At 38.8% G+C, this 25,162-nt stretch overlaps 2 protein-coding genes across 22 annotated transcripts in view; one reads left to right on the top strand and one right to left on the bottom strand.

Moving 5' to 3' along the window:
- IFT80 (intraflagellar transport 80) overlaps positions 1-8,889 on the bottom strand; it is a 60,659-nt gene extending 51,770 nt beyond the window's left edge. Inside the window, exons 1-4 of one of the 9 annotated variants that reach the window (XM_068954313.1) lie at positions 8,674-8,889; positions 7,993-8,137; positions 6,324-6,411; positions 5,326-5,547 (exon numbers count right to left, since the gene is read on the bottom strand). In XM_068954313.1, the coding sequence (XP_068810414.1) occupies positions 5,326-5,547; positions 6,324-6,360 (259 nt within the window). In that variant the 5' untranslated portion in view covers positions 6,361-6,411; positions 7,993-8,137; positions 8,674-8,889. Of the gene's footprint in view, positions 1-5,325; positions 5,550-6,323; positions 6,412-7,970; positions 8,138-8,673 lie in introns of all 9 variants that reach the window. The other 8 variants (XM_068954314.1, XM_068954319.1, XM_068954318.1 and 5 more) reach the window with 8 other exon arrangements.
- A 404-nt stretch (positions 8,890-9,293) lies between these two features.
- The window catches only part of SMC4 (structural maintenance of chromosomes 4), a 44,117-nt gene continuing 28,248 nt past the window's right edge, over positions 9,294-25,162 (top strand). For 2 of the 13 annotated variants that reach the window (XM_068954309.1, XM_068954300.1), the window contains exons 1-5: positions 9,433-9,629; positions 11,741-11,933; positions 13,069-13,247; positions 13,889-14,080; positions 15,881-16,057. In XM_068954309.1, coding sequence (XP_068810410.1) covers positions 11,807-11,933; positions 13,069-13,247; positions 13,889-14,080; positions 15,881-16,057 — 675 coding nt within the window. In that variant the 5' untranslated portion in view covers positions 9,433-9,629; positions 11,741-11,806. Of the gene's footprint in view, positions 9,630-10,948; positions 11,107-11,740; positions 11,934-13,068; positions 13,248-13,888; positions 14,081-15,880; positions 16,058-16,400; positions 19,222-25,162 lie in introns of those variants that run through there. The other 11 variants (XM_068954301.1, XM_068954307.1, XM_068954304.1 and 8 more) reach the window with 11 other exon arrangements.

Here is a 25,162-nt window from a genome sequence, read left to right as displayed (position 1 = left end):
AGGAAAATTGCAGGCTTGACCTGTAAGGCATACTATATAAGTAACAACTAAACAAAATTTTAACTTGAAAGTACTTAAAAATAGTAATTATGAAACAAAACTTGTTCATACACTTCTACAATGCAGTAATTCACTTGCACATGCAAAAAAAACCCCAAACTCTCCAAGATATCTCCCTTTTGAGAATGCTGCTACACTAGGAGACAACAATCGGGAATTTTCTCTATTAAATTTTATCTTAATTTATTCTTTCGTAAATTAGATTAGTACTATTTTGTTCTTCAATTTCACAACAACAAAAACAAAAACTATGATTTTTTGGTAAATACATCTCAGGAGGAGTATTCCAGAAAATGAATGTTTAGATCGAATTTACCAATGCTCAGAGCTGATCCCTTAGTTTTAGTGACAGTTACTATGCAGAAATACCCTACAAGGAAGAAGACGAAGTACTAATTTGTGCAAGACAATAACTGAAAATCTCATTACCGTGCATTAATTGTGGTAAAAATAACTCATTCCACAAATATCAGCAAACCTAATCAACTCTTGTTGTTGGACTCTCAGCTGGCTAAGGGAATCCAGCTGAATCTTTTCCTGCGCTTAGGCCACTCGCAACAATTCTTCCCTGTGCAGATTGTCTATAGCCCATGCTGCAGCTTCCCCTTAATGAAGGCACTCACTAGTTTGGCATTTTCCCATCATGTAGCTGCCTCTTTCCATGTAAACTGTAGGAAGCAAAGACGCCCTCTCCTCTAGAGGTAGCTGAAACCCACCAAGAAGCTCCAAAGTTACTGAATTCCCACCAGCCAGTCCCCCTACAACACAGAGTGATTATAGAAATCTCATTCCCTCAGGAAACAGAATTAAAACAAAAACCAAAAAAACCCCCCAAAAATCGCACAACTTCCAGGTCCGTTTCTTCACAGAGTTTTGTTTAAGTTTAGCACTCTACACATACACACAATCTGGGATCACTCCATTCACTTAAAGAACAGAAATTACATCCTCCCTTGTCTTCCGCAATATCCACAATGTTTTCTTCCACAAGTTATCTTCCCACTGAGAGTATCTACTGCTCTGTAACAGTCATACGGCATTTAGCTTTAACAGCAGCTCAGCCAGCAGAACTCAGGTCTCCTTTGCACTGTGCTACCGCTAGCAAAACAGCGGCATCCAAATTACCAAGAATAGTGATAAAGCCCCCAGATGTCTAGAAGGTATGCAAGGACCTAATACAAAGTAGACCCTCTGAGCAATGGAAATTATCTAGACACAGACCACCAGACTGGCTTGAAGAACTAAAAAATATGCCGTCCTGGGAAACGGGGCAAGTCGGTAAACTGCAGACTTTGAACAGACAAAACCCACTCGAGCTACCATGTTGTCAAGATGATAAGCCTTAATGACTTGCTGAGAACTGGACAATTCTCAGGGCCTACACATATGTAAAAAGCAAAAAATAAAAATAAAAATAAAAATAAAAATATCACTGCCAAAGAGTTGGCAGGGATAGCCCAATCAGTTTATACCACATGCAGGAAAGAGCTGTATTAAAAGAAAGTGAAAGTTAATCAAGCTGATCTCCAAAAGCCGGGTAATGATAGAGATTTATATACCCTCAAGTGCATACGCGTTTTCATCGAGATATAATCACATGATCATTGATACTTTTCATAGATTTTTTTCTCAGTAATTATTTTCTTTTTTTTAAATGCATGTGGAAGAGAGCATTTTTCCTGACCTTGCTCTCGCTATTTCTTGTAGCTGAAATCATTAGCTAGATTCCTACAACGATAAATTCAGATTAGACAACTAAGGTTTGTTTAAAAATGTTATAGCAAATGAGAAGTTACAAGCGCATGAAAATAAAAGTCTTCCCAAGGAAAAGAGAGGTCAACGTTAAGACCTCAGAATCTGCTGGTCATACAAAACTGAAATCTCTAGAGCAGAAAGAAAAATCATCAGCTAAAAAGCCAGAAACCCTAACTTTAAGCCTCTGCCCTTGAATCAGGTCACTCAAGAGAAACTTAACTTCTAATGGTTAATTCGTAGCCTTGCACAGGTCCTAACAAATCCTGGACAAGATTCGGGGCCCTACTTGTACATGGTGTTATTCATGAATCCTTATTCCTAAGTTACAGCTCTTTTTTGCAGTTTCTCTTAATCCACTTTCAGAGGAGTAAGCATTCATACCTACTAGGCATTACACTTCAGAACTGATATCCTATCTAAATTTGCATTAGGTTTCATGTACAGGTTGGATAAAAGCGTTTCAGAACACGCAGCTTCTATGACGTTCTAATTTGAGCACTTCAAAAAAATCAGACTTTCAACCTCTCTCAACACATCTATGAACATGAGTTATTTCTCTTTACATATCTTAGGGATATAAAAAACAGAGAACAATGAGACAGAAAAATATAGCACAGTTTTTGAAGTCATCTTTTTCATTAAGATAGTAGTAGCCCATATACATTTCTTCAATCAACTGTCAAAGCATTATTCAAGCAAAATATGATACGTTAGTGTATTTTGCTAAAAAAAGGAAAACAATAAATTAACAGATGATCTGATTCAGTACAGTTGTTACGCTATTTACACACACAATCCAGAATTTTACAAAAACAAGCTATTACAAATACAAATTTGAAAATTTTGAGAAAGAAAGGGGAAAAGAAATAGGAATCAGAGCATAAGCTGAGCTACAGAAATCCCTGCACCCCACGCCTATCACTCTGGAAAGAAAAAGAAAAAAAACCCTCGCGCTCAGGGGTGCAACTCAGCTCCGTTAATATTGATTATTCTGAAGAATACCTTTATTTAGGTAACACAGAAAAAAAAGCATAAAGCTGTACGCGCATGCTAATAGGAAGTGATATAAGTGGATCTTCCTTTCAGTTTTCACAAAAGCTCCCATTTCCACCTTAAGAGCTCTACAAGTACTATTTCATTAGACCCAGCTGCCTAAGATCCACAGTAAAATTCAGCATGAGGTATTGCAAAAGTTATGATCCTGCTTAGTCAAACTTCTCTCCTCATCTTCCCTCCCTATGTGCATCTAGGAAGTTATAGGGAGTCAACCTTCTGACACTGGCCAAAAGATGTCCTGCTTTAGTTCCATAAATTTAATGCATTTGTTCCTTGGGAAGTACAGAATGCCTTGAAGAAATCTTGGCCTCCACCGCCTTCCTAATTTTTAAGTGCAACTCTTGCCAACAGTCAGTGCAAAAGCCAAAGTCTCATTCAAGGAAAGAATTTTCCCTACCTTTCGCAAATATATATTATCTCCCTCTATACAGAAAGCCATGCTAGATTCATCAGCTCTAGACTGCTAATGCCCAGTTACATACCTTCTGTTCCCAATCAAGCGCACAGCGAAGCTAGCCAAAAGCCTACAATAAGTTACCCTCACCAAAGAAAACATACTAGACCTACAAATCCAGGGTTCTGGCCAAAATACAGGCACAAGTTAGCTGAGAAACATCCATCAGGCCCATTTAAAACTATCAGTAGGTCCCCATGAAAACTATCACTAGGTCATGGGCTGGCGGCCATTATTATCCTGACAGAAACTCTCTTCAGCATTTGATCACGATTCTCGCTGTTTTGCCTGAAAAAGCTGGCAGGGATTTACAGCAGCATGTTGCCTTCAGTTCACTGCTGACGAGCTCCCATCGCTACCTGTGTGGAAATACAGCCTCGCCACCAAAATGTTTGACTTCTGACAGAAGAACATCAGCTAAGTTGTAGTGTGTTGGCATGTTATCTGCTTCTTTGTGGCACACATTTATTACCTACAAGCAAGCTAGTTTAAATGACTTACTCCGAAACCTTCCATAGCGTTTTCAACTGAGTGAAACGCACAGGTATAAAAATGTAGCGTTTGTGTAAGGACTGTTCAACTTAAGCAAGCAAGTCATAGAGCTCTTCCAAGTCACTCGTATGCCAAGTTCCTGGATGTAACACACGGAAGTGTCAGAAATCATTCATGAACTAACATGTCCTTCCCATCAGCAGGCTCTCGCCTGTGGATCGTCAGGCAGGCAGGCAGTCCCAGGCTAACACCAAAGACTTGTTTCTCAGTAGTGCTTTTATTCCAACACAATTTTTTATAAGGAGATCAATGTAAAACAGCAGATTTCAACAAGGATCAAGCTCTTTCAGATTGCGAAATTCATAGGAACAGGAAGAAACACTCAGTTGAACTACAGGGTCGCCACTTGGCGAGTCCATGGTAAGAGAAATAAAAAGAGGGTTGGAGAAGGCTTTGTTTTAACAGTTATTTTTCATATTTTGTTCAAATGGAATTAAATTAAAAAGAAGAGTCCAAGAGCTTTTCCTTAATTAAAGAAGAAAAAGGATGAGGGAAGGAAAGGAAGGAGAAACATACACAGGAAATTCCTAATGACATGGAATATTGTTTAAAGTTACAACGCTAAGAAGAAAGGAGACAAACTGATCCGAATCGTATGGAGTGCTTCATAATAAACATAAAACAATAATGAAACGAGTTAGCTAAGATTTCTTCACTGAATTGGAGCTATGTGTGTACCTGTGCCTTCACACAGGAATGGAAGTTTGATAGTGTGCAAGTCAGACAAATTTGATGTCTGGTCTCTTTGGGGAGGAAGAAAAAAAATGAAACAATCCATCAAACCTTCCTGCTCCCACAAGCCAGAATTCATACACAGGAGTACATTGGCAAATATAGTCTAGTATTAGTATATTAGTACACTGGACAAATAGCTGTACACTGGACATGCACATGCCAATATGCTGGACATACAGTGTAGCCTTCTATCCCTGACAACAACCAAAACTAGATGCTTCAGAAAGAGCTCCAGGACACTACAGAAGGCAAATATAAGATGCACTGGTCTCCTTTTGGTTACCATTAGCCGGAAATGAAATAAATTGCTTAACCATGATGTTTAGTATCAATCTCAGTAATGTGGCCATCTTCAGTTTTGGTAACTATAAGTGATTGGCATCTATGTACATACGCAACGCAGACAAATTGAAAGCTGCTCGTTTATAAACTAGAAAAATGTGAAAGAAGAGCTATCAAAAGACAGTAGAATTTGACCCTATGTAAAACACGATACATCTGCTGACAGAAGTATGTTTTGTAATGTTGTATCAGAGAAAATTATAAAAATGATGTATGAATTTTGTAACAACTGTTCACTTTACATCAGTGCAACTGGTCTACAGGTATTTGAACTTGCTTTCCTGCAGATTATTTAATTGCAGATAATTTCTTAGGTATTGAGTGACATAGTCAAAGCGGTATGAACTGATAAATGCTTCCAATTGACTTACCATCAGAACTTGTAAGAACAAAGCTCTCTGCATAGGACTGCTTCTTTCCACCTACACTTCTGGGAAACCAATGAAGATCTATGGGATAAATATCATCGGGAAGTTTCACCACTTGAGTAGTCTCACTAGTTAAGAGGTTCCATTTCATAATTTGGTGGTCATCACTGCAGGAATATAGCTCATCAGCTGTAGTCCATCCCACACAGCTAACTAATTCCTTATGTATAATTAAATTAAGGAAGTCTTAAAGTTTTGGTTATTGAAAATAAACTTCTATCTCATCTAGGCTGTACAAGGAAGATTATTTTAAGAAGATTCCTATAAAGACAATATGATTCTTCGTACTTTCTTCGCTTCTTCGGGTCAAGGAGAGCTGGTCAAAATTCCGCATGAAATAGAAAAGCAGACTGAAACTACATCACGTAAAAATACCATTCTTATTACAATGCATATTTACTGAAACATTGGGTTACGCCTCTAGAAGGGTCTTGGAGGACAAGGCAAATGCAAATCGCCCAACTGTCATTCAAATTGGCTTGTGTTGGCTTATGTCAACAGTTTATATATGAGACTGTGTTAGTATCTAATTTATTAAGAATAGAAAAATTACAGTTTTGTTTATATCTCGAGTGTATGCGTGCGTGTGTGTGTCTTACTGCATGCAATTAGATACATAAATACTATTTACTACGTGGGAAAGAATTCAACCTCAAAACTTTCCAGTAATACATTGACAAATTCTGCAGGGTATTGAACACCAGTGGTCTCAAACTAGGTCGATAAAAGCAGAGAACACTGGGTATTGCAATGAGAGTGTTCAACATCTCCAGAAACGTTGCCTGTAAAAGAGGCACTAAAACAGTAACATTAAAAAAAAAGCCACATGCAATTTACAAATATTTTACTATGGCATTTATGATTTAAAGAAAATGTTTCTAGTAAACAGGCTATAAAGAGTTAACGTACTGTCCTAAGGTTTATTCTGAGAGAAAGGATATGTTTTGGTTCCTTTAAAAGTGAAGTCTTCAGTCTCATTTCAGTTGTTCAGATGGAGCATTAAAGAAAGATGTTTTGGGTACGTTATAACTGTATTAAAACAAAATAAACACATATATAAGTAGCAAAAATTAAAAAGGAAGATGGCAATACCAAAATTAAAGGTTTTGAAATAAATAATATTACATGAGTATTGTGGCACAACAATCACCAACGTGGACCTGAATGTTAAGGGAATTCTCCTTGAATTCTCCTACACGACCGCACACATATCTGACTGCTTAGTATCAACACACCAGGCAAGTTGAAAAACTAATGTCAGCCGCATTTTGCTGAAACATTACAGGTTGAAACACTGAAGTTCTCTTGTGCTGACAGACAGCCATGAAGGTAGCTGGGGAAAACCTGGAATCACAAACGTTCACGTGATTTTCATCTTAAAATGCCTGAACAGAGAATTACAAGAAAATTTAGAGAAAAGAGCCATGCTATGAAAATAACGCTGCTGTGACCAAATGATGATCTTCCTCTTTCACCCACAAGTATTTGGAACCTCCATGATGTTTTGCTGTAACACTGTAATTCCACAAGATGTTCAACTGGGTCCCACCCTCTCATCTTCTCCTTCCCTTTGGTAACAGCAGAGGCCTTTGTGAGTCTGTGCCTGGACAGGAGAGAGGCACTGATCCAGGTTAAACCTTCTTTCCCCCCCCCCCCTTCAGGATGGAAAGAAGTGAAGAGGAGAGGATCGGAGCAGGTGGTATACTCTGAAGACAGCATCACGATGCCCAGCATGACCTTCTGATCTTCTGGAATTTCTTCAGCATAGAAATTACTATGTGTTACTGTGCAGAATTTAAGATGCCTTAAGAGGAAGACAGTCCTAAAACATGTAATTTTCTGTGCCCAAAGGATAAAATAAGCTATTTTCAGCGCTACTTTACATTCATTCTGATAAAATGCACACAACATATTTTTAAGTACTTCAACATCTTTCATATTTGAAAGTCTACTTGCTTTCTCCTACCCTTACTCTAGAAATGTGTGAGGACCTCAATATCAAGGCACTTAAAAGGGGCCTGGGTTTATGTTGAACTTTCAAAGCGGCCTTTGAATCATGTCTTTGATTTCTAGATGGTGGTGATGGTGTCACTTAGCACCCACATCGCTATTCAGCACACGCTACAAAGCTTACCACCGGTGAGTTAAAGAGCTAGTCTACATACCATGAACGCTAGAAAAAACTCTACAAACATAACCTTAAGACTGTACCCAGCAAAGAAAAAAATATGGAGTAAAACAGCACTAAAATATGTCTTCTTCAGTTTAACGCAGGTATCACTCCAGCTTAACAGAGTATCTCACATTTATTTGGATGCGCGGCTCTTACTTACCCGCTTCTATTTTCTGCGCACGTCATGCCTAAACGCACTTTTTGAGTGGCCGCTTGGTATTTTTTATTGCTTATTTTTCATTTAGAGTTTTAGCAGGCAGGCTGCTACCGTCAGCTTCCGCTCCCCCTACGCAGGCCTCCAAAAAGCCTGAAAAAAGTCTCACGTGGATTCCGCGTTCTTTTATCCCCAAAGACACCACGGGAATTTTACAACAGGTTTTCGAAAACCGCAGCTCTAAACGCTCTTGGGGCGTACCTTAAGGAGAAGGAAGGCTCACCCTTATTTTACGTGTTAAACAGGCAGCCTTCTGGGGGGACACAGTCGCACCGGTTATCGCCGCTCGGAGCGCGTTCCCTCGGCGCCCGCAGTCGACGCCGCCGCTCTAACAGGGCTTAACGCCAGCGCACCAGCCGCAGATGCTGCTGTAAGGAGGAGGCCGCGCTGGAGGCATCGCCAGGAGCTCGGCTCACCTCCCTTCGCCCGCAAAGCCCGTTTTGCCCCCCCTCCTTTTTTTTTTTTTTTTTTGACAGCGCAGTCCCACGTTGTCTCCTCTCCAGTTCTCCTCCGGAGCGGCTCCATGAGAGTTTTAAGGAAAAAAACAAAAGGGGGGGGGGGGAACGTGAGGCAGGCAGGAGGTTGAGCAAGGCTGTGGATGCAGCGGGTGGGGAAACAGGCCGCGGGAGGAAGAGCGGGACGTAACGCGGTGCTTCCTCGGGGCAGGAGCTGTCCGCGGCGCTTCCAGCCCCGCCGCCGCCGGCAACACGCCAGGCGGCCCAAAAATTCCCCGTCCTCCCCGAGGAGGGACCTTCCGCCACGCGGCCGCCAGGCCGGTGCCAGCGCAGCCCCAGCGCCCGCTCCCCTCGGGGGGGGGGGGCTTCGTCGCTCCTACCGCCGCCCCCGACCCGCCGCCCCGTGGCGGCGCTGACTCAGACCCGCCGCCCCCGCCGCGTTATTTTACCTGAGGCAGCGGCGGGACGGAGGGAGGGAGGCGCCGGCGGTGGTGGCGGCTCGCGAGCCCCAACGGCTGCCGCTGCCACGCGATTCCCGCCTCGCCCGTCCCCGTCGCAGCTCCGGCGCCGCCGCGGCGAAGCTGCTCGGTCTCTATAGCTACTTCCCGCGAGACTTCTTCCTCCCCTCCTCCTTCTCCTCTTCCTCGCCCCACCGCCACCTCACGGGCCCTCCCCGGACCAGGTGACGCGACTCCATGGCGTCACCGCGCCGCCCGTTAGTTCACGCCGCTTTAGAAGCGTGCGCTATTTTTATTATTATTTTTTTCCTATTTTTTTTAATTTTTTTTCTGCACGTTTTTAAAAACCGTCCGTTCGCGCGGCGGCCCCCAGCGCCTCGTCGCCCGGCAACCGAGCGCCGCCCCCTGACCTATTTCTATTAAATTTAAAATAAGCCTCTTTACGCCACATACGGACGCGCTCCCCCAGGTGCCAAAAAAACAACGTGGCTGCCCCACAGAGCCTGTTCCCTTTCCCCCCCTCCCCGCCACCACCACCAAAAAAAAAAAGCGAACGGACTGATTTTGCTTTTTTTTTTGTTGTTTTTTTCAGCCCTCCCCGTGTCCGCGCAGTAACGGAAAACAAGATGGCGCAGGAGCGGGGCTTTCCCCCCCCCCCTCCCCCTTCTTCTTTCCCCTCCTCCTCCCCGCGTTCAAACCCGCGGCAGGCCGGCCCCCTCCCTTCCCAGCATGCCCCGCGCCTTTCTAACGAATTTCGGTTCGAGTTTGCCGTTTGGGCGCCATTTTCGAGTGTGGAAGCCGCCAAGCCGCGGCGGGAGCCGGGACCGCCAACGCCGCCGCCCGCTGCCGCCCCCCCGCCGCCCGGCCCGCGGCCGGGCGCTGCCCGTCCTCGCAGGTACCAGCTCGGCGGGAGCAGTCGGGGCGGTTTTGCGAGGCAGGGCTTTCGGGTAAGAGCCGCCGGAGGGCAGGTGGAGCCGGGGGAGGTGGCGGCGGCGGCGGTGGGGGGGGGGAAGGTGGTGGTGGTGGTGAGCGCCTTCCTTCGCCGCAAGCGGAGCCGCCGTCGGGAAATTTCCCCGGAGCGAGCAGCAAGTTTCCCCGCGCAGACGGTGCTGCGGAGGGCGGTGGCGGGCTCTTTTGCCCCGTGCCTTATTCTTCCTTTCTCCTCCTCCTCCTTCCCCTCACCCCACCCTGAGCGGGCAAAAGGCGGCGGCAGCCCCTTGGCCCGCCGTCGGGGCTGCCCTGCGCGGGGCTCTTGTTGAGGGGCGCCCGCCGCTTGGTGCCCGCTTCCCTTCCCCCCCCCCCCCCCAACCCCGCCGGCGTTTCTGTCCCTGCGGGTGTCGGCAAATGCGTGTGAGGAGCGAGGGGAAGAGAGAGCGTCGGGGAGAAAGCAGGTTTTCCCCTTGTATCCTTACGGACCGCTAATCGGAGACCAACCTATGAAGGGGAAGTGATATGTTTTCGGCGTGCCCGAAATACAGGCGCCCGATTTTAATCTGCTTACGAAGCAAGGACCCTTCCGTAACTAGCTCTGCCTACTCCTTTTATGCCTGAGGCGTGAAAGCTAAATCGTTGTAACTCTCTAAGGATTTTCTTAAGACCGGGACAAAGGTGCAGTAGGATTCCTTAGAATGACGGATTGATTATTTAAAAAAAAAAAAAAAAGAAGGAAATTTCACTGACATCGGTTATCGCTATCAAATTTGATCAGCTTTTAATAAGGAAGTCCTTCTGCCTGTCTCTGACTCTTCTTTTCGCCAAGCCCTCAAGAAAAACGGCACTTTGGCAGGAGATCATTGAGAGATGCTTTTAACAAACACCTCTGAGTTGACTTGGGGGAGGGGCTCGACACGAATATGTTAAGTTTATTAGAGAGTCTGTATATCTGGTCTATCACAATTTAAAAGTTGAAGTCGAGTAGTTACGCTTGTTAATTTTGTTGGCGTATACGGAGGAAAGGGGTTGGTAAGGTAAATAGGTCTATATTGCACAACTCTGAGTGGAGAAGCTTTGGAAAAAAAAATCTGGTACTTTGAGAGACTGTAATTGTTTGAGACAGCCATTGCGGAACACTTCTTAACAGGGGCATAGACTCAAATTGCCTTAAAACGAATCCTCTCTCTTATTTCCCCCCTCCCCCATTGTCCCAAATGAAGGACTCTCATGAGAGTGTGGGTTGGGGGTAGGTCTGAAAACGTCAAATGATTGGCACCAATTGTAAGATGACTTTCTAACCACGTCAGTTTTTTTTATCTTGTGAGAAGTAAACTTTCTCATGTCTGTTTTTCTCCAAACTGAATTCGCCACTTGCTGCAGTTTAAACTCTTTGGGGAGAGTTTCGCTCCTGCAGTCCTCTTGCTTCTCATCGGTTGCTTTCTATTTGCACTTTTTTGGGAGCTGTGCTTAAGTGGCAGCTGATGGACTTTTGTAAGGTTTCGTTCTTGATCAGATAACTTTAACATCAGAACTAGATTAACGTATTTTGTTTCGCTTACTCGGTTAAATGTTGAACACTAACAGTAGAGGTTGTGTTGTATTTTGCAAAGTGAGGGTATTGATCTAAACTGCTCCAAAGTTGAGACTTTACTTAAATTATGTATTTTTTTCTTAATAATTAGCATGGAGTGTTGAAAATAAAATGTGTGTCAAGTCTGAAAGGTGTATGTAAAGCGTGCTTCCAGAAGGATATAGCCATATGGCTACTCAGTTTGTTATTGCAAATGTATCTTTAACTCTTTTGCCCCCAGCAGCAGGGTTGCTCTCTCTGAGCATAGTAACTGCTTTGAATATGGCTGTATGGGTTTTCAGTAGGTAAATTCATGCCGTATCTACCGATTAGGGTAGGTCCATCAGTTTTGGGGGAATGTTTTCAAATCTATTTTTATGAGACTAAGCTTTGGGTGTTTTTTTTTTTTTTCCTTCCAAATTCAGAGTTTTGTCTTCAAAATACATCTAGACTTTGGTTTCTGAATTAGTCAAGCATCTGGACATTCGTATAGGTATATTTCTTAGGGGATTGTAGCTCAATGCTTAGATCACGGGGTTTTCTTGTTTGTGTTAGCAAAGGAGATAGATCCCTTCAGTGGTTTGATTGCTTGGAATTGAAGGGGAACAGCCAACAGAAATCATGCCAAGCAAGAGCACCAAAACCTCTACAGCAGTCCAGGCAAAAGGCAGAGAGCCCTTAGAGGAGTCCACCAGTGACATGAACGTGGACAAAGGTGATGGACAGCTTGGTGAAGTACCTCCACAAGGTAGGTTACTACATTATGATTCTGATGGCACGTAAACTTGACAATAGCGCCTGTGGAGCAATGGTGTTCAGTTGAATTTACAAACTATTCCAGGTACTCTGTTCTTTCTCTTCTAGAATATTGAAAGCCTTGAGTCTTGGCAAGTTTAAACTTTTTAAAATGGAAAAGAGGGCTTGCAAAGAGTTAAAGTATTTGGACCGGTCCTTTAGTACAAGTGCAAAAGCAATTGGTAGACTTTTTTCTAATAAATCTTATACTTGAGATTTCTAATCTGTAACATTGCACTTAAGATTGTGGTACAACAGCCGGATTTTTCAAATTTATACATAGCCAATGGTATGGGATTTCTTGGAATGGAATAAACGTCAAGTTTATTTACTTAACTCTTAAAAACGATTTGACTTTCTTTTTCGTGAAGCAGGGTTTTTTTGTTTTTGTTTTTTTTTTTAAGTTTTTTTGAGTTGAGCTTTTTGCTGAAAATGTCTGGAAAAGCAGAAGTTAGTGTCTCTTTAGTTAACCAGCTATGTAATTATTAAAGCAAGGTATTTGACAAATGGGTTAATATGTTGAAATTTGTGACAAAGTACTGTCTATTTGAAGAAAAAGTTGTTAGTAACTGCTGACTGCTTTGCTTATAAGTAGTTGATATCCAGGGGGCCAGTTTGTTTTCGTAACAAACTTCCTGTCTTTGCAGAGTAGTTGTGCTGTCATTACAGCTTTCAGAGCATTGTGCAGCGATCCCCAAATCTTGCAGTGAGCACGCTTGAAATGTGGCTTTGCACTTATTAATTAGAAAGACTTTGCCTGTTTCAGATTTGTAGGCTTATTGTGATGTTTGTAGCTATTGTAATTGCAGAGTGCTTATTAAAGAGTGTTAGAATAAGAATTACGTAATGAAAGAACAAAGCCACTCGTGAACTGATGGGGCATCTCTAAGTATCTTCTTCTAAAAGATTCAGTTCATGGCAAGAAGAATTTTAACTCCACTTAGTTCATGTTGATAATTTCAGACAAAAGTATAGATTTGATTCATGTAGAAATAATATTAGCTTTTGAATTAAACACTTTAATAGGTGTCTAGTCTTCAGAGCTTATAGTCTTCTTTTTCTTTCTGTTTATTCTGGATGTTTTTTAGCAGCCTCAAATGAGGTACTCGATAATCGAAGTTTAGAAGAGATTTTGAGTAGCATCTCTCCTCCCCCACCACCAGCAATGACCAATGAAGCTGGTGCTCCTCGTCTCATGATAACTCATATTGTAAACCAGAACTTCAAATCCTATGCAGGGGAGCAAACTTTGGGACCTTTTCATAAGGTATCTTTCTTTTACTTTAAGAATATTCTAAATGGAGGTAAGACTTTGTTATGTGAAAATACAGTAAGGAATACTAACACACAAGCTTAGCTCAAAATAACTAAAAAATACTTGTTTCAGAATTACTTCATAGTGATATTCTATATTTTAATTATTGGACAGTAGAGAAAACAGTTAAGTGTAATTTTATGATACTATGTGATTGTAATTTATCATTTGCCTTAAAAAAACCAAAAATTTTCTTGATTTTGTTTGCTGGAGAATTTTCAGGGGGTCTGTTTGAAAAACAATAATTTTTTTTTTTTTAGGTCCAGCAGTAGACTTCAAGTGGCTAATCATGACACTTTCTTTGCTAACATGCTTGATAAATGCAATGTTTTGAGTTAACAAGTTAAAATTCATAAAGCTGAGCTAAGTTGAGGTGTTTTGGTGGGTGTGGGTGGGTGTGTTTTTCTTTTTTTTTTTTTTTTTAATGGGTTGTACTGCTTTACCTTTGGCAGTAAAAACTAAGTTATCAAATAGTCTGCAGTTTCTTGCACTAGAAATAATGGTATTTTAAGCTGTCTACAAACGAAATAGGTGATACACACTGCCTAGGATCTATTTCAATTTGAATATCACTTTTTTCTTCTATTATGCAGCGTTTTTCATGTATTATTGGGCCAAATGGCAGTGGAAAATCCAATGTCATTGATTCAATGCTTTTTGTGTTTGGGTATCGGGCACAAAAAATCAGATCCAAAAAACTGTCCGTTCTGATCCATAATTCTGATGAACATACAGAAATCCAGAGTTGTTCTGTGGAAGTCCACTTCCAAAAGATCATTGACAAGGTATGTATTCTTATATTCAGAACAGTGGAGGCCTTTATTTTATTTTATTTTTTAAGGGTTTGAAAACTAGCCCTTATTTTTAGTTCAAACTGGAGAAAACTTCATAGCATGATTACTTTACCTTTGGGATGTAAAATATCAATTCAGTGTTATTTAGCTTAAAACTTCCTCTATCAAGTGATGTAGCTCTTAAAATATTAGTAGATTCTTTTCTGTTTTCTGTGAGACCAGTATCTGGTACGTGTACATTTTAAAACTACTTTGAAATATAATATAGTCGTTTTAACAAGAAATCCTTTGAAAATTGTGTGTTCTCTGTTTTACCTCGAGTATATGAATTTTTAGGGATTCTGTTAATTTCAGGAATACCGTTGGTAAATGTACAGGTAGACATGTTATATATTCTTAAATATATAATGAACAATGTAGGTTCAGAAATAACAACTATTTAAGCAAAACTTTTTAAGCCAATTAAAAATATTTTCAGTTATCTCAATATAAGCTTAGAAAAATACAAAATGAATCTGAAACTTTAATATTCACACTTTTTATGCCATAAAATATCTGCAATTTTAAAATTAGATTTTTAATAGAAAATTCTAGACTCCAAATCTTATCACTAAATATTTTTGGACATGATGTTTTGTTTGAAAGAAATGAAGTGTTGGCAAATCAGAAATACTCATTTTGCCTGTCACTTCTTGCACAAGTAAAAACTGCTCTGCAATTTTGTTGATTTATTGTGATTACAGTGCAAGCAATTTTTTTTTTTACTTGAAATATTTAATTCTAATTTCTGTACATGTTTATTCTGGCTGAAATTTAAACTGTTGCGTTTGGGGTTAGTCAAAAAAAGGGGGAAATGTATCTTGAGTTTCAAAGCTTTTGTTAATAAAATGACAATATTCGCAATCTTGGGAAAAAATATTTTTTTGAGTAAGAATTTTTCTTTGATATACCCACCCACCCCTACGTTTTTCTTGTATCTAGAATAAGCAGATCCAATAATTATAAAATTTACTTTAGGTTTTCATTTGACTACATATTAATACCTAGGAGCTAATTTTATGATGTGCTACAAGTTCTGAATAGCCTAGATATCAAGTTAATTGTGCTCTTGGGGGAAATTTAGGAAAGCGGTAGGCCAGTTAAAGTCTTTGTAAGAAGCATGCATCAATTTTAATATCTTAAAATGTAGTACCGGCTTTATTTTAGTTACTGCATTTCAGGTAAGTCTAAGAGCTTTTGAAGCTGATGATGTCACATTTGTCACATCTTTAAAGTTTTGCTTTTGTATCTTCTACAGTTTCTCTTTAGAACTATTCAGCTAAAAGTAAGCCCTTTTCCTAGCACTATTGGGAGAGAGAAAAAAAAAAAAGGGTTTAAAAATGAAAACAGTAGTTAAGTAGCTCAAGATTTCCTAATCTAAAATTTAAAGGTTAGAATAGCACAGCCACTTTGAATTTGAAGTAGGCCTTTTCTTTTGTAATTTGAAACAGTGGTGAAGAGAATAAATTAGATATTTTTAAAGCAATAGCTTGTATTAGAGATGGGAAGGGCATTAAATGAAGGCCATTCACTTTAAACAATTTGAAGTGTCTTTAATCCAGTCCTCAAGATGTTTTTTCTTTTTTCTTTTTTGTAAGGTATACAGCTTTAAGAGTTCCCATTTCTACTGGACCTTAGAGTGCAGTTGACTTAAAACCTGAACATGATAGCATTTCTGTGCTTAACTGTGAAATATGAAATAAACCTGTGATATCCTGATTGTTTTTCTGGCTTTATTTTTCCTCAAAACAGGAAGGAGATGATTATGAAGTCATTCCTAACAGCAATTTCTGTGTATCTAGAACTGCCTACAGAGATAACTCTTCTGTCTATCATATCAATGGAAAGAAAAAGACATTCAAAGATGTTGGTATTCTTCTTCGAAGCCATGGAATTGATTTGGACCATAACAGATTCTTAATTTTACAGGTAAGTGTAGGAATGAAATGATTTTTAAGAAAAGCTGTATTTCTAGTTATGAAAACTACTGTCTAGGTTTTGAATCTTGTATTTGAGGCCTTAAAGTACTCTAGCAGCACATCATGGTTTGCATGCTCCAGTAAAGATGCGAATCATTATTTGCTGCTTTAGAAATTTAAGGAAGAGAAACAGTTGAAGATACTGCTTACGCAAATTTTTCTATGGATAAGTTGTGTTCCTGACATGTGGATGAATAGAAGAGTTGTCATACTTGTTCCGCCCTAGCAGCACGTAAATATTGGCGTAGTAAAATAAACCTTAAACCCCAATATTATTGTGCTGCTTAAGCGTGGCAGAGATTCAGCAACTTATACCAGATAAAAGTGCATCAATATTAACTTAAATCTTAATGATTCTACTTCTAACTTATCTACAGTTTTCATATGTAGACATGTTTTTTCTTCAGAAGTATGTATATATTAAAATCAGCTGTTCATAAAAATTGAATACACGAAAAAGTTACGAAGTGTACTTTTTGTTTGTGCCTGTGTAACAACGGCAGAAGAGTCAAAGAATGGCCAGATTTATAGCTGTTTCAGGATAAATCTGTTAAAAATACAGTTTACAACCAATATAGCAAAAAAAAAAATCATTTAAAAAGTCATAGAATTTGTCAATAGCGTTTATATCCACATTTGAGTTCAAAATTGTAAGGTCTGCTGGCATACGTTTTCTGCTTAAAAGACAGTCTAAAGAGAACCGTGCTAATTCTTCTGGATTTTAAAGTGTATTGGAGAATTTTGATGTGTGCCAAATAGAATTATTTAATATGTAAATTGAGATAAAGTATTTGATGAAAACATTTAAATATTAATTAAATTGAGTAAACATACCCCTGCAAATACCTGTAACTCTTTCACTACTATTGCTAACAGGTCCAGAATTTACTCTGGAGGATCATGGCCTAGAAAATTAGTGAACATGGGAAGCTTTTCGAGGTCTAAAACTTTTGAATACAGATTATTTTAGGCCTGTTTTTGTCAAAGGAGCTTCCAGTTCCCCTCTACCAAAAAAAAAAAAAAAAACCTAGATAAGTCGCTCTGTTTGCTTCACTTCCTCAAGCCTTCTCGTGCAGCCCTTTTTTTGCAGTTACACCCACAAAAAGAGGATATATCTGTTTTGAAGTCTCCCTACTAATTTATTATTCCATCTCACACTTCATTTCTGTATCTTCTGTTTTAAGTTGGAAAGAAGTACCTCCAGCAAAAGAGAACTGTATTAAAACTACTGCCCCTCCCCCCCCCCCGAGGTTGCTCTTCAGAAGTAGCAGTTTAGGTCAATTTCTAAAAGGGAAAGAATGCAGAGTCAAGGATTAATCAAGGTAGAAATTACAGCACAGAAGTATCTAAAGCTTAGCGTTAGAGTACCCTCTTTCACCATTGGGAAGAGGGAAGGAAAGAAGGAAAGGAACATTTGTGAGGAGCACAAATGCCAGCCTTTTCCAAATGTGTTTTGTCGTCTTCTCCCGCTACCCGCTTCCCAGAGTGTTAGTTATCAATGGGAAGAACATGCCTATTCCTAAAAGTTTGAGTTTCTTGCTCTTTACCTGTAACATGAGAAAGAAGGGGGAAGTATAAGCAATATTAAGGCATAATAAAGTAACGGTAATAAATGGTAGCTCGTACCATTTTTTCATTTCACTAGACTTTTTGTGGGGAAAGTATTATCAAGAACTGCGGAGGAAACTGTACTGAGATTTCTGCGTTTCCTCAGACTTTTTGACTGAGGCAAGGCCCTTTCCCTTTGCGCACAAGTTTGTGCCCCCTTTTTTTAAGGGGATTCTACTGATTGGGTGATTCAAAGTTGAGTAGTTTCCAATTGGGAAACATGGCAATATTTTTCCACATAATTGCAGCAGAACTTCAAAACCCAAATACTAAAAACTGCAGTTAGAAATAAGTGAGACCATGTCAGAAGGCTAACTGTCACAGGGACTGTCCCTTTTTCCCTAGTGTTTTTCAAATTAAGTGACTGAACGGTGAGGAATAAGTGACGGTTCTATTTAATTTTTTTCCTCTTTTCTTGCTGTGGTAAAGCTAAACTTAAAGTAGCCAGTTTTAGTTTGATACCAAGTCAGAATAATTCCATGTTTAAAGTAAATTGTGTCTCTCTGATTTTGACTATGTCAATAGGATAGAATTGAAATTTTTCATTTTTGTTACAGGTTTGGAGTAAATATGTTAATTAAGGATTATGAAATGTTATTTTCCATCCATGACAGAATATTCACTACCATGAATGAAAAAGTTGTAAGAGAGCATGTCCTGCATGTAATAACAAAACCATTAGTTAACTTGGTTAGTGTCCTACTAGCGTATTTAGCATTACTCAATGGAAAATACTTGCTTTTTTAGAAGACGGCTTTCTGGTTTTGGTTTCTTTCCCTCACCCCACTCCACCCCACCCCCCCCATTTTCCAGTCTTTCTATGAGCTAGAGATTTCAGTGCCTTTTAGGATCAAGTCTGAAAATTTAGGCCAGACTGAATTTTTAAAAAGTTTCGTAGGTTGTGGTATAAGTTCTTCTGCTGGTTGCCATTCTGAAAATACAAATATCAGAATAATGACTTTGAGTAGCATTACAAAGAATTCTTAGGGGGAAACAGAATATGTAATATTAGTTGAGCAGTTCTGGAAGTACTACAGTTTCTGTGCCTAAACTAAATAATTGAAAAAATCTTGTTTAAAAATGGTTTTGGTTACAGTAGGATATTGCCAGTATTTAACAGGAGGAGAACGTCACTTTTGTTGTCCGTAAGTTTTAATACTACATGTTTTATGTTTTTAATAAATTGCTGTATGCTTTTAGCGCTTCAGGAATAGACAGCTGTGAGTTTGTCACAGTGTGAAACTGCAATAGAGAAAATGCAATTTATCACTTAGGAAAAAAAAAAAAAGCATAGCATACTTTCTTATCCAAAGCACTGTGGCAAAATCTAGCATCTTGCTGCTATTTTTTGTCTTCTATACTTAATATCCCAACTTCCATAACTTATATCTGTAAATAACAAATTATTTGTTTAGCTTTTTTGAAAGACATACTTGGAACATCAGTATATGTACAGAAAACTTGTGTGGGTTCTGTGCTCTGACCATGTTGGGCAAAGCTCAGGAGGTAAGTATGTTTGCTGTTGCTCGATAGTGACTCCTCCAAACAGATTAACCTTGAGGCCAGAAAGATGTCTCAGCCTCTTTATCTTGGCTGGTTTGTCTCTAAAGGGTTAGTAAATAAATGGGGAGAACTTGAAGGATGTCAGTTATGGACATCCCTGGGGTAGGCATGTCTAGGGAGCAACTGTTAGCACCTGCTGAAATTGGCTCTTGCTGTATTTCAAGGTAAGAGAGAGAGAAAATAAAAACTTTTAAAAAAGGAAAGCACAGTTTCATAGACAACTCCCATTCAGCTCCTTTGCAGATTAAGGTTGTAGAAAAGGTACTAAATAGCACAAGACTTTGAATTCGTTATCTACTAAAAGACGCTATTACTGAAGAAGACTTTTACAAGTTGTAAAAAAAAAAAAAAAAAAAAAAAACCTTTAGAGCTATCTTTCTGTCACAGAAACATTATTTTAAGTAAATCTTGTTGTACTAATTATAGTATATCACTTAAATGTATTTGATAATTTAATTAAAACATTCTCATGTAACCTGAAGCAAATATGAACAGCTACAGTGATTTTATATCTATATATATGCTTACACACACACACATGCATGCGTGTGTGTGTGTGTGTGTATATATATATGTATATATTTTTTTAACCAACTGGAACAGCATTTTGTAATGTACTAGTAAGCCTTATCCTATGGCAAGATTATGTTGCCTGAAAGAAGTTCAGTCAAGTTTTTCACCTCCTGCTTTGTGGAAATAGTATGAGAGTCACTCTCCTAATATATTGGATAGGAAATGGGGGGGGGGGGGGAGCAGATTTTCTTCTTGCTTTGAGATAAGCTAGAAGCTCCCAATTGTTGAGCTATGCTTCCCTAATGAGGCACACCAACACTTGAGCTAAAGCACTGAGTGGAGCACAAGGTAAAAAGCTCTACTGGGATTATAAATGGAGATCTACACTGCCAAAATTAGTGGTGAAGAGAGATTTGTTCTAGAAAGGTCAAGGACAACTGAGCTGTAGCAGTGGGAAGAATTGAAACAAGTGTGGTAAAATAAAGTAAAAGCAGATTGTTCGAGTAAAATATTATGTAAAAATAAAAGCTTCACACTAATTCATGGAGTACAAAAACTTTTTCACTGACACACTAAGTCTTAAACTTTAAGCTGAAATGAATACAGAGCAGCATTAGATATGCTAATACCTCTAGATGTGCAGTTTCAAAATGAATTCTCTTATGACATCAGAGAACTTTCATTGAACTTGTTCAGTGGGCAAGTCATATGATTTTTTGTTTTGCTAATTCCAACATAACGTTGTAACCAATGTTTGTTCAGCTTTCTTTGGAAAAATAGGCAAGTATGGAAGGAAGAGGTAGAATGCACTTTTCTAGCGAAAGTGTGTAACTGAGAGTGATCAATTAAATAGTTTGCATGGAATGTGTCAGTAATCTTAGAACAGTCAAACGTTGCACATTGAGTTTGACAATGACTGACTTAGATGCCAGAATGACTCTAGATTTGTACTCAATTCATATTCTTGTACTCAATAAAAGAATGTCCGTAAAGCTTCTAAAATTAGACTGATGTGCAAACAGCTTGACAAAGGCTACTTTTAAATTATTTCCAGAATGCAGAATAGTAATTTTGTGCAAACAACTGAATGTTGTGTAACAAGCTAATTCTAAGTTTTTCCTCATCTTTGGACAGTAGTGTGGCCTTGTAAATTTGTGTATGTGCATTATTACTTATTTGACTTCCTTTATTTCCCACCTAGCTTATAATGCTTTTCTTGGAAGGCACAGCATGAAGTCGAGCGTTTCTGATACTTTCTCCCCTCCCCCATATTTACCATCTGGTAAAACGAAGGATAGAAATGAGATGTGACTGCAAGCATTAAGTAACAGCAGCAATAACATGGAACTGGAAAAAACGGTTGTGGCTTACAAGAACTGCATTACAGTTGCATTTATAGGAGAAAAGAAATAAGGTTACAGTAATACTGGTTACTTGTGTACATAGTTTTCAAGGCCCAGTATTATGCAGAATTAGAATTCATAGTCAGACTCTACATTGAGAGGGAGTTATGGGCATGCAGTCAAAGTAAAGTCAAATCGAAATTATATGGAAAATGTGAAAGAGATGCAAATTTAGCACTTATTTTTGCTATTGCTTGCTGTATTCCTGCTTAAAAAGTAAGAAGTATCATTTTGATAAAAGTAAAAAGTGTCAAGTGTGAGCACTCTCCTGCTAGTGCAATGTAAGAAAAATGAAAAAGGGGTTGAAACAGCTCAAGTAACATAAAGCCAAATGGAAAGACACATCTCACATTGCTGCTTAGTGGTTTATATAAAATAAAATTATGGTCTTGGTATTTTTATAATAACAAGAAATTAGTTACATAAAATATCCAGGAAAAAATAACATTTCAAGGCAGGCAGTATCAGACTGCCTGCAATTATGCAACTTCCAAGCTAGCATTTATGAAGTGACATGGCAGGTGGATATCCATTACTACTTTTTCTCTAATTTCACTCCTAACTGACTTCTGCAGCAGTTAAAGTTGTGTCAGCTAAATCTCCACAGAATTGGAGCTGTACAACAAAAAAGCTCAAACCTTAATTTAGTGCTAGTGCCAGTTCTAATATGAATGCTAAGAACAGAACAGAAGACTAAATGAGGAAAAACAGTAACTTGAGTTTCCTGAAATTAGCTTTGGATTTTCTATCTTTTAAAAGCTATTTAAGCTTTTAAAGCTTAAATAGTAAACGTTTTCCTCTTAGACTGGATTCTGTTCTCATGTGGTTTCTCCTTCAAGCAAATCCATGATGTCACTGGTTTCATTCCTCTGGCTGCATAAGCCATTGCTCTTTCGTATGCTGATGATGCTAAAAAGAACTCCTACGCATGCTCTGTTTTCAAATTCTGTATCTGGCTGGTGAAATGCTTTCAATGACTCTTGTCTGCATTCCCCTTGCACTGGTAGACATGCTTCACGATTTAAGGGATAAATTGAAATACAGCTGTGTTCTGTAAAATAAGGTTCACAATTTTAAGCTTTAGTTTCATTTTATTAAGTGAAACTTGCCTTATATGGCAAGTCAGTTTTGTCCTCCTGCTGCTGTATTGAAAAGTTCAGAGAAGAACTGAACTATAATCTTGATTGATCTTCTTTAATAGGGCAAATAGAATAGAGAATAAGAGATTTTGCCTACTACTGCTGTAATCCACCACAAAACTTTTTAGTTAGGAGAGGTGGCTGTTTGAACTGTTTCTTAGTGCTCTGGACATGCTGGCTATAACTCAGAATGCCTACTTGAATTCAGTACTTAAAGGACAAGTTCTTTTGCATGTAAAGAAAAGCATATTGCTTTTAAGTTTAGCATGATATGAATTTTCCCAATAACTTGAATAGCCCTTTTTGGGGTACAAATGTTCATGCTTAGACCATTTTCATCTAAAATTTTACATTATGTTTGCATTAATTTTTTTATATGTGCGTATATAGCAATACGCTATTACAAGCCTGACAAGACTGTTAATCTTGTGATACTTGAAAAAGTTAAATGAAACATAATGTACTGACCACTGTCTACATTTGTATATCACCTAAATCAGTGGGATAAATACAGCAAAAAGAATTATGTAGTACCATAAAGTTGTAAACTGTGATTCATTTAGTCAGTTAATTTAGTAGAACAAATTGACTATACATCCTGACAGTAATAAAAAGTTAAGATTGTTGTAATTGTACTGTAACAGATGTTATACACTGGATTACTGTCTAACCTGCTGATACCCATCACTCAAAGATTCTAGGCTTCTTACCAAAAAGCTTCATTTTAAGGGTGTTTTAAAAAATGTATTGGCTTGTATGCTTTTTTTTATCAAAAATATGCTGCTATCATAGTGAAACCAATGAAGTATTGTTCTGAATTTTTTTAAAAAGCAGTGACTGCCTTATAATTACCAAGCAAATGCTATAGCCGCAGTCATTGTATCTAAAATTTTGTGATACTAATGTAATTCTGAGACATAATGAATCTGTTTCAACCATCACCCCAGCCAATAAATTTCCTCTCTTAAAATATTGTAACACTTCTGTTAGAAGGCAGGAATTCATATTAGCAGAAAGAAATTAGAAACGGGACTGATTGCAATAGGTAGTCTTCTTTTCTTAACTCTGAATACTGGTAGCGTAAGAATTCTGAAACAGAGCTATTATCTTCTATTGATGCAGAATCACAGTTAGGTAGATCTTTTACATCCAGATGGGGTTAAATCCTAATGTCAAAACTTAGGGGGACTTCCTGGGAGTGGAAAATATCCAGGCTATTGCAAGTAGGCAGTGTCTCCTGTAATAGTCTTCCTTTGTACAGCTTGAAAAAGAAAGATGAGTTTACTACTACCCAGTGTCTCAGAGAGAAAATATAAACAAAAAGAAAAGCTTTTGTAAAGAATTTACCATAATTAACCATCATCCTCAGAATGTATGACTTTAAGCCTGGATTCAATTAATAAAGCACTTTGAAGTTCCAAAAGTGGTTCAGAGGATTTTTGTTCTGTATCTTACTTTCCGCAGTTGAATTGGAAAACTGAGACAAATAGGATGTCCTGCTTTCTAAGGTAACTCCTCAGTTCAAGTTTCTCAGTGACGTGTGGAAACATGGAAGGTTTTTTTTTTTCCAACATGTAGCATTGCAGACATCGTATAGGCAGTATTTTCTCTTACAACCGTTTCTTATGAGCAAAACTAATCTTAAATTTCAGTTCAGTTAGATGTTGCATTATGGCAGTTTTGAATCTGACTAGTATCAAATAGCCACAACTGCAAGAACAACAGCCCCCCAAAAAACCAAAACTGTTCAGTACTCCCTCGGATTCAATACGTTCCTCTCTGCTGGGCTCAGCTACTTCATTTCAAAATATATCTTAATGTACATATACCTTACTGTGTTTAAAGCAAAAATTCTGGTATGTGAATTTTCACATTCAAACACTATATTGAATAGGATCGTGCTAATCAGTCTTAAGGTTTTCAGCACTTTTATTTTAAAACTTGAGATTAAGATACCAGAAACCAAATGTCAATCCAAAATCCCATAAAGTTGTTTGTGGGCAAAAAAAGTACCTATTTGATGCCATGTTTCTTCTGTGGAACTCCAGCAAGGTGGATCTGTGAACATTATATTAACGGTTTTGTTGATAAACTTCTTTATGTTGCAAGATTGTTGTCTTCAAAAGTTATTTTCCCCGAATTCTCAGGGCTGAGGAGAGGAGGCAGTAACTGACGAGCAGCCATGTTTCTCTGCAGGTTCACCAGAAATCACTCTCAGAGTGCTGAGAATTTGGGGGTGGGGGAGTGTATGTGTCGTCTTCTTTTTTTTTTTTTTTTTTCTTAATAAAAGTTGGGCTTTGTTTCTCCTCTTGTGATAACTTTAAGATTACCTTTATTAATTAATTGGACTTTGTAGTCTCTACTATTTGCAAATGGAATCTGAGGGCCATGCTCTAAAATACCTGAATTCAAATTCCTGCATTATCACAGAACTGCTGTACACAGCACCAATAACAACCTTGTACAGCTTATGACCACTTGAAGCTGGATAATGTCGGTATTGGGATTCCTGCGTTATGCTATTCAGACTTTTTTAGCTTAGGAGTTGGTACTTGAGTCCAGAGACTCCTAACTCAATCTGAAAGAGGATCGCTGGAAAGTGATGCTACTGTCTCCCAGGAATAACAAACTAGGAGTTATCTGCAGAAGTGAAAAGCAGCCTCCTCTTTCAAGACCAGTGGTGGGAATTGCAGAAAGACAACTGAGTAGTCAAAGCTTTTTTTTTTTTTTTTTAATCAAACAATTTGATAATCTTATTTATAAATATTTATATGCCAGAAAACCTTGGATAGCTCAGATTTACAGTTTTCTGTTTGGAGAAACCAGCTG

Source organism: Struthio camelus, chromosome 9, assembly GCF_040807025.1.
Source record: "Struthio camelus isolate bStrCam1 chromosome 9, bStrCam1.hap1, whole genome shotgun sequence".
NCBI lineage: Eukaryota > Metazoa > Chordata > Aves > Struthioniformes > Struthionidae > Struthio > Struthio camelus.
This window is presented reverse-complemented; position numbering and strand designations above follow the sequence as displayed.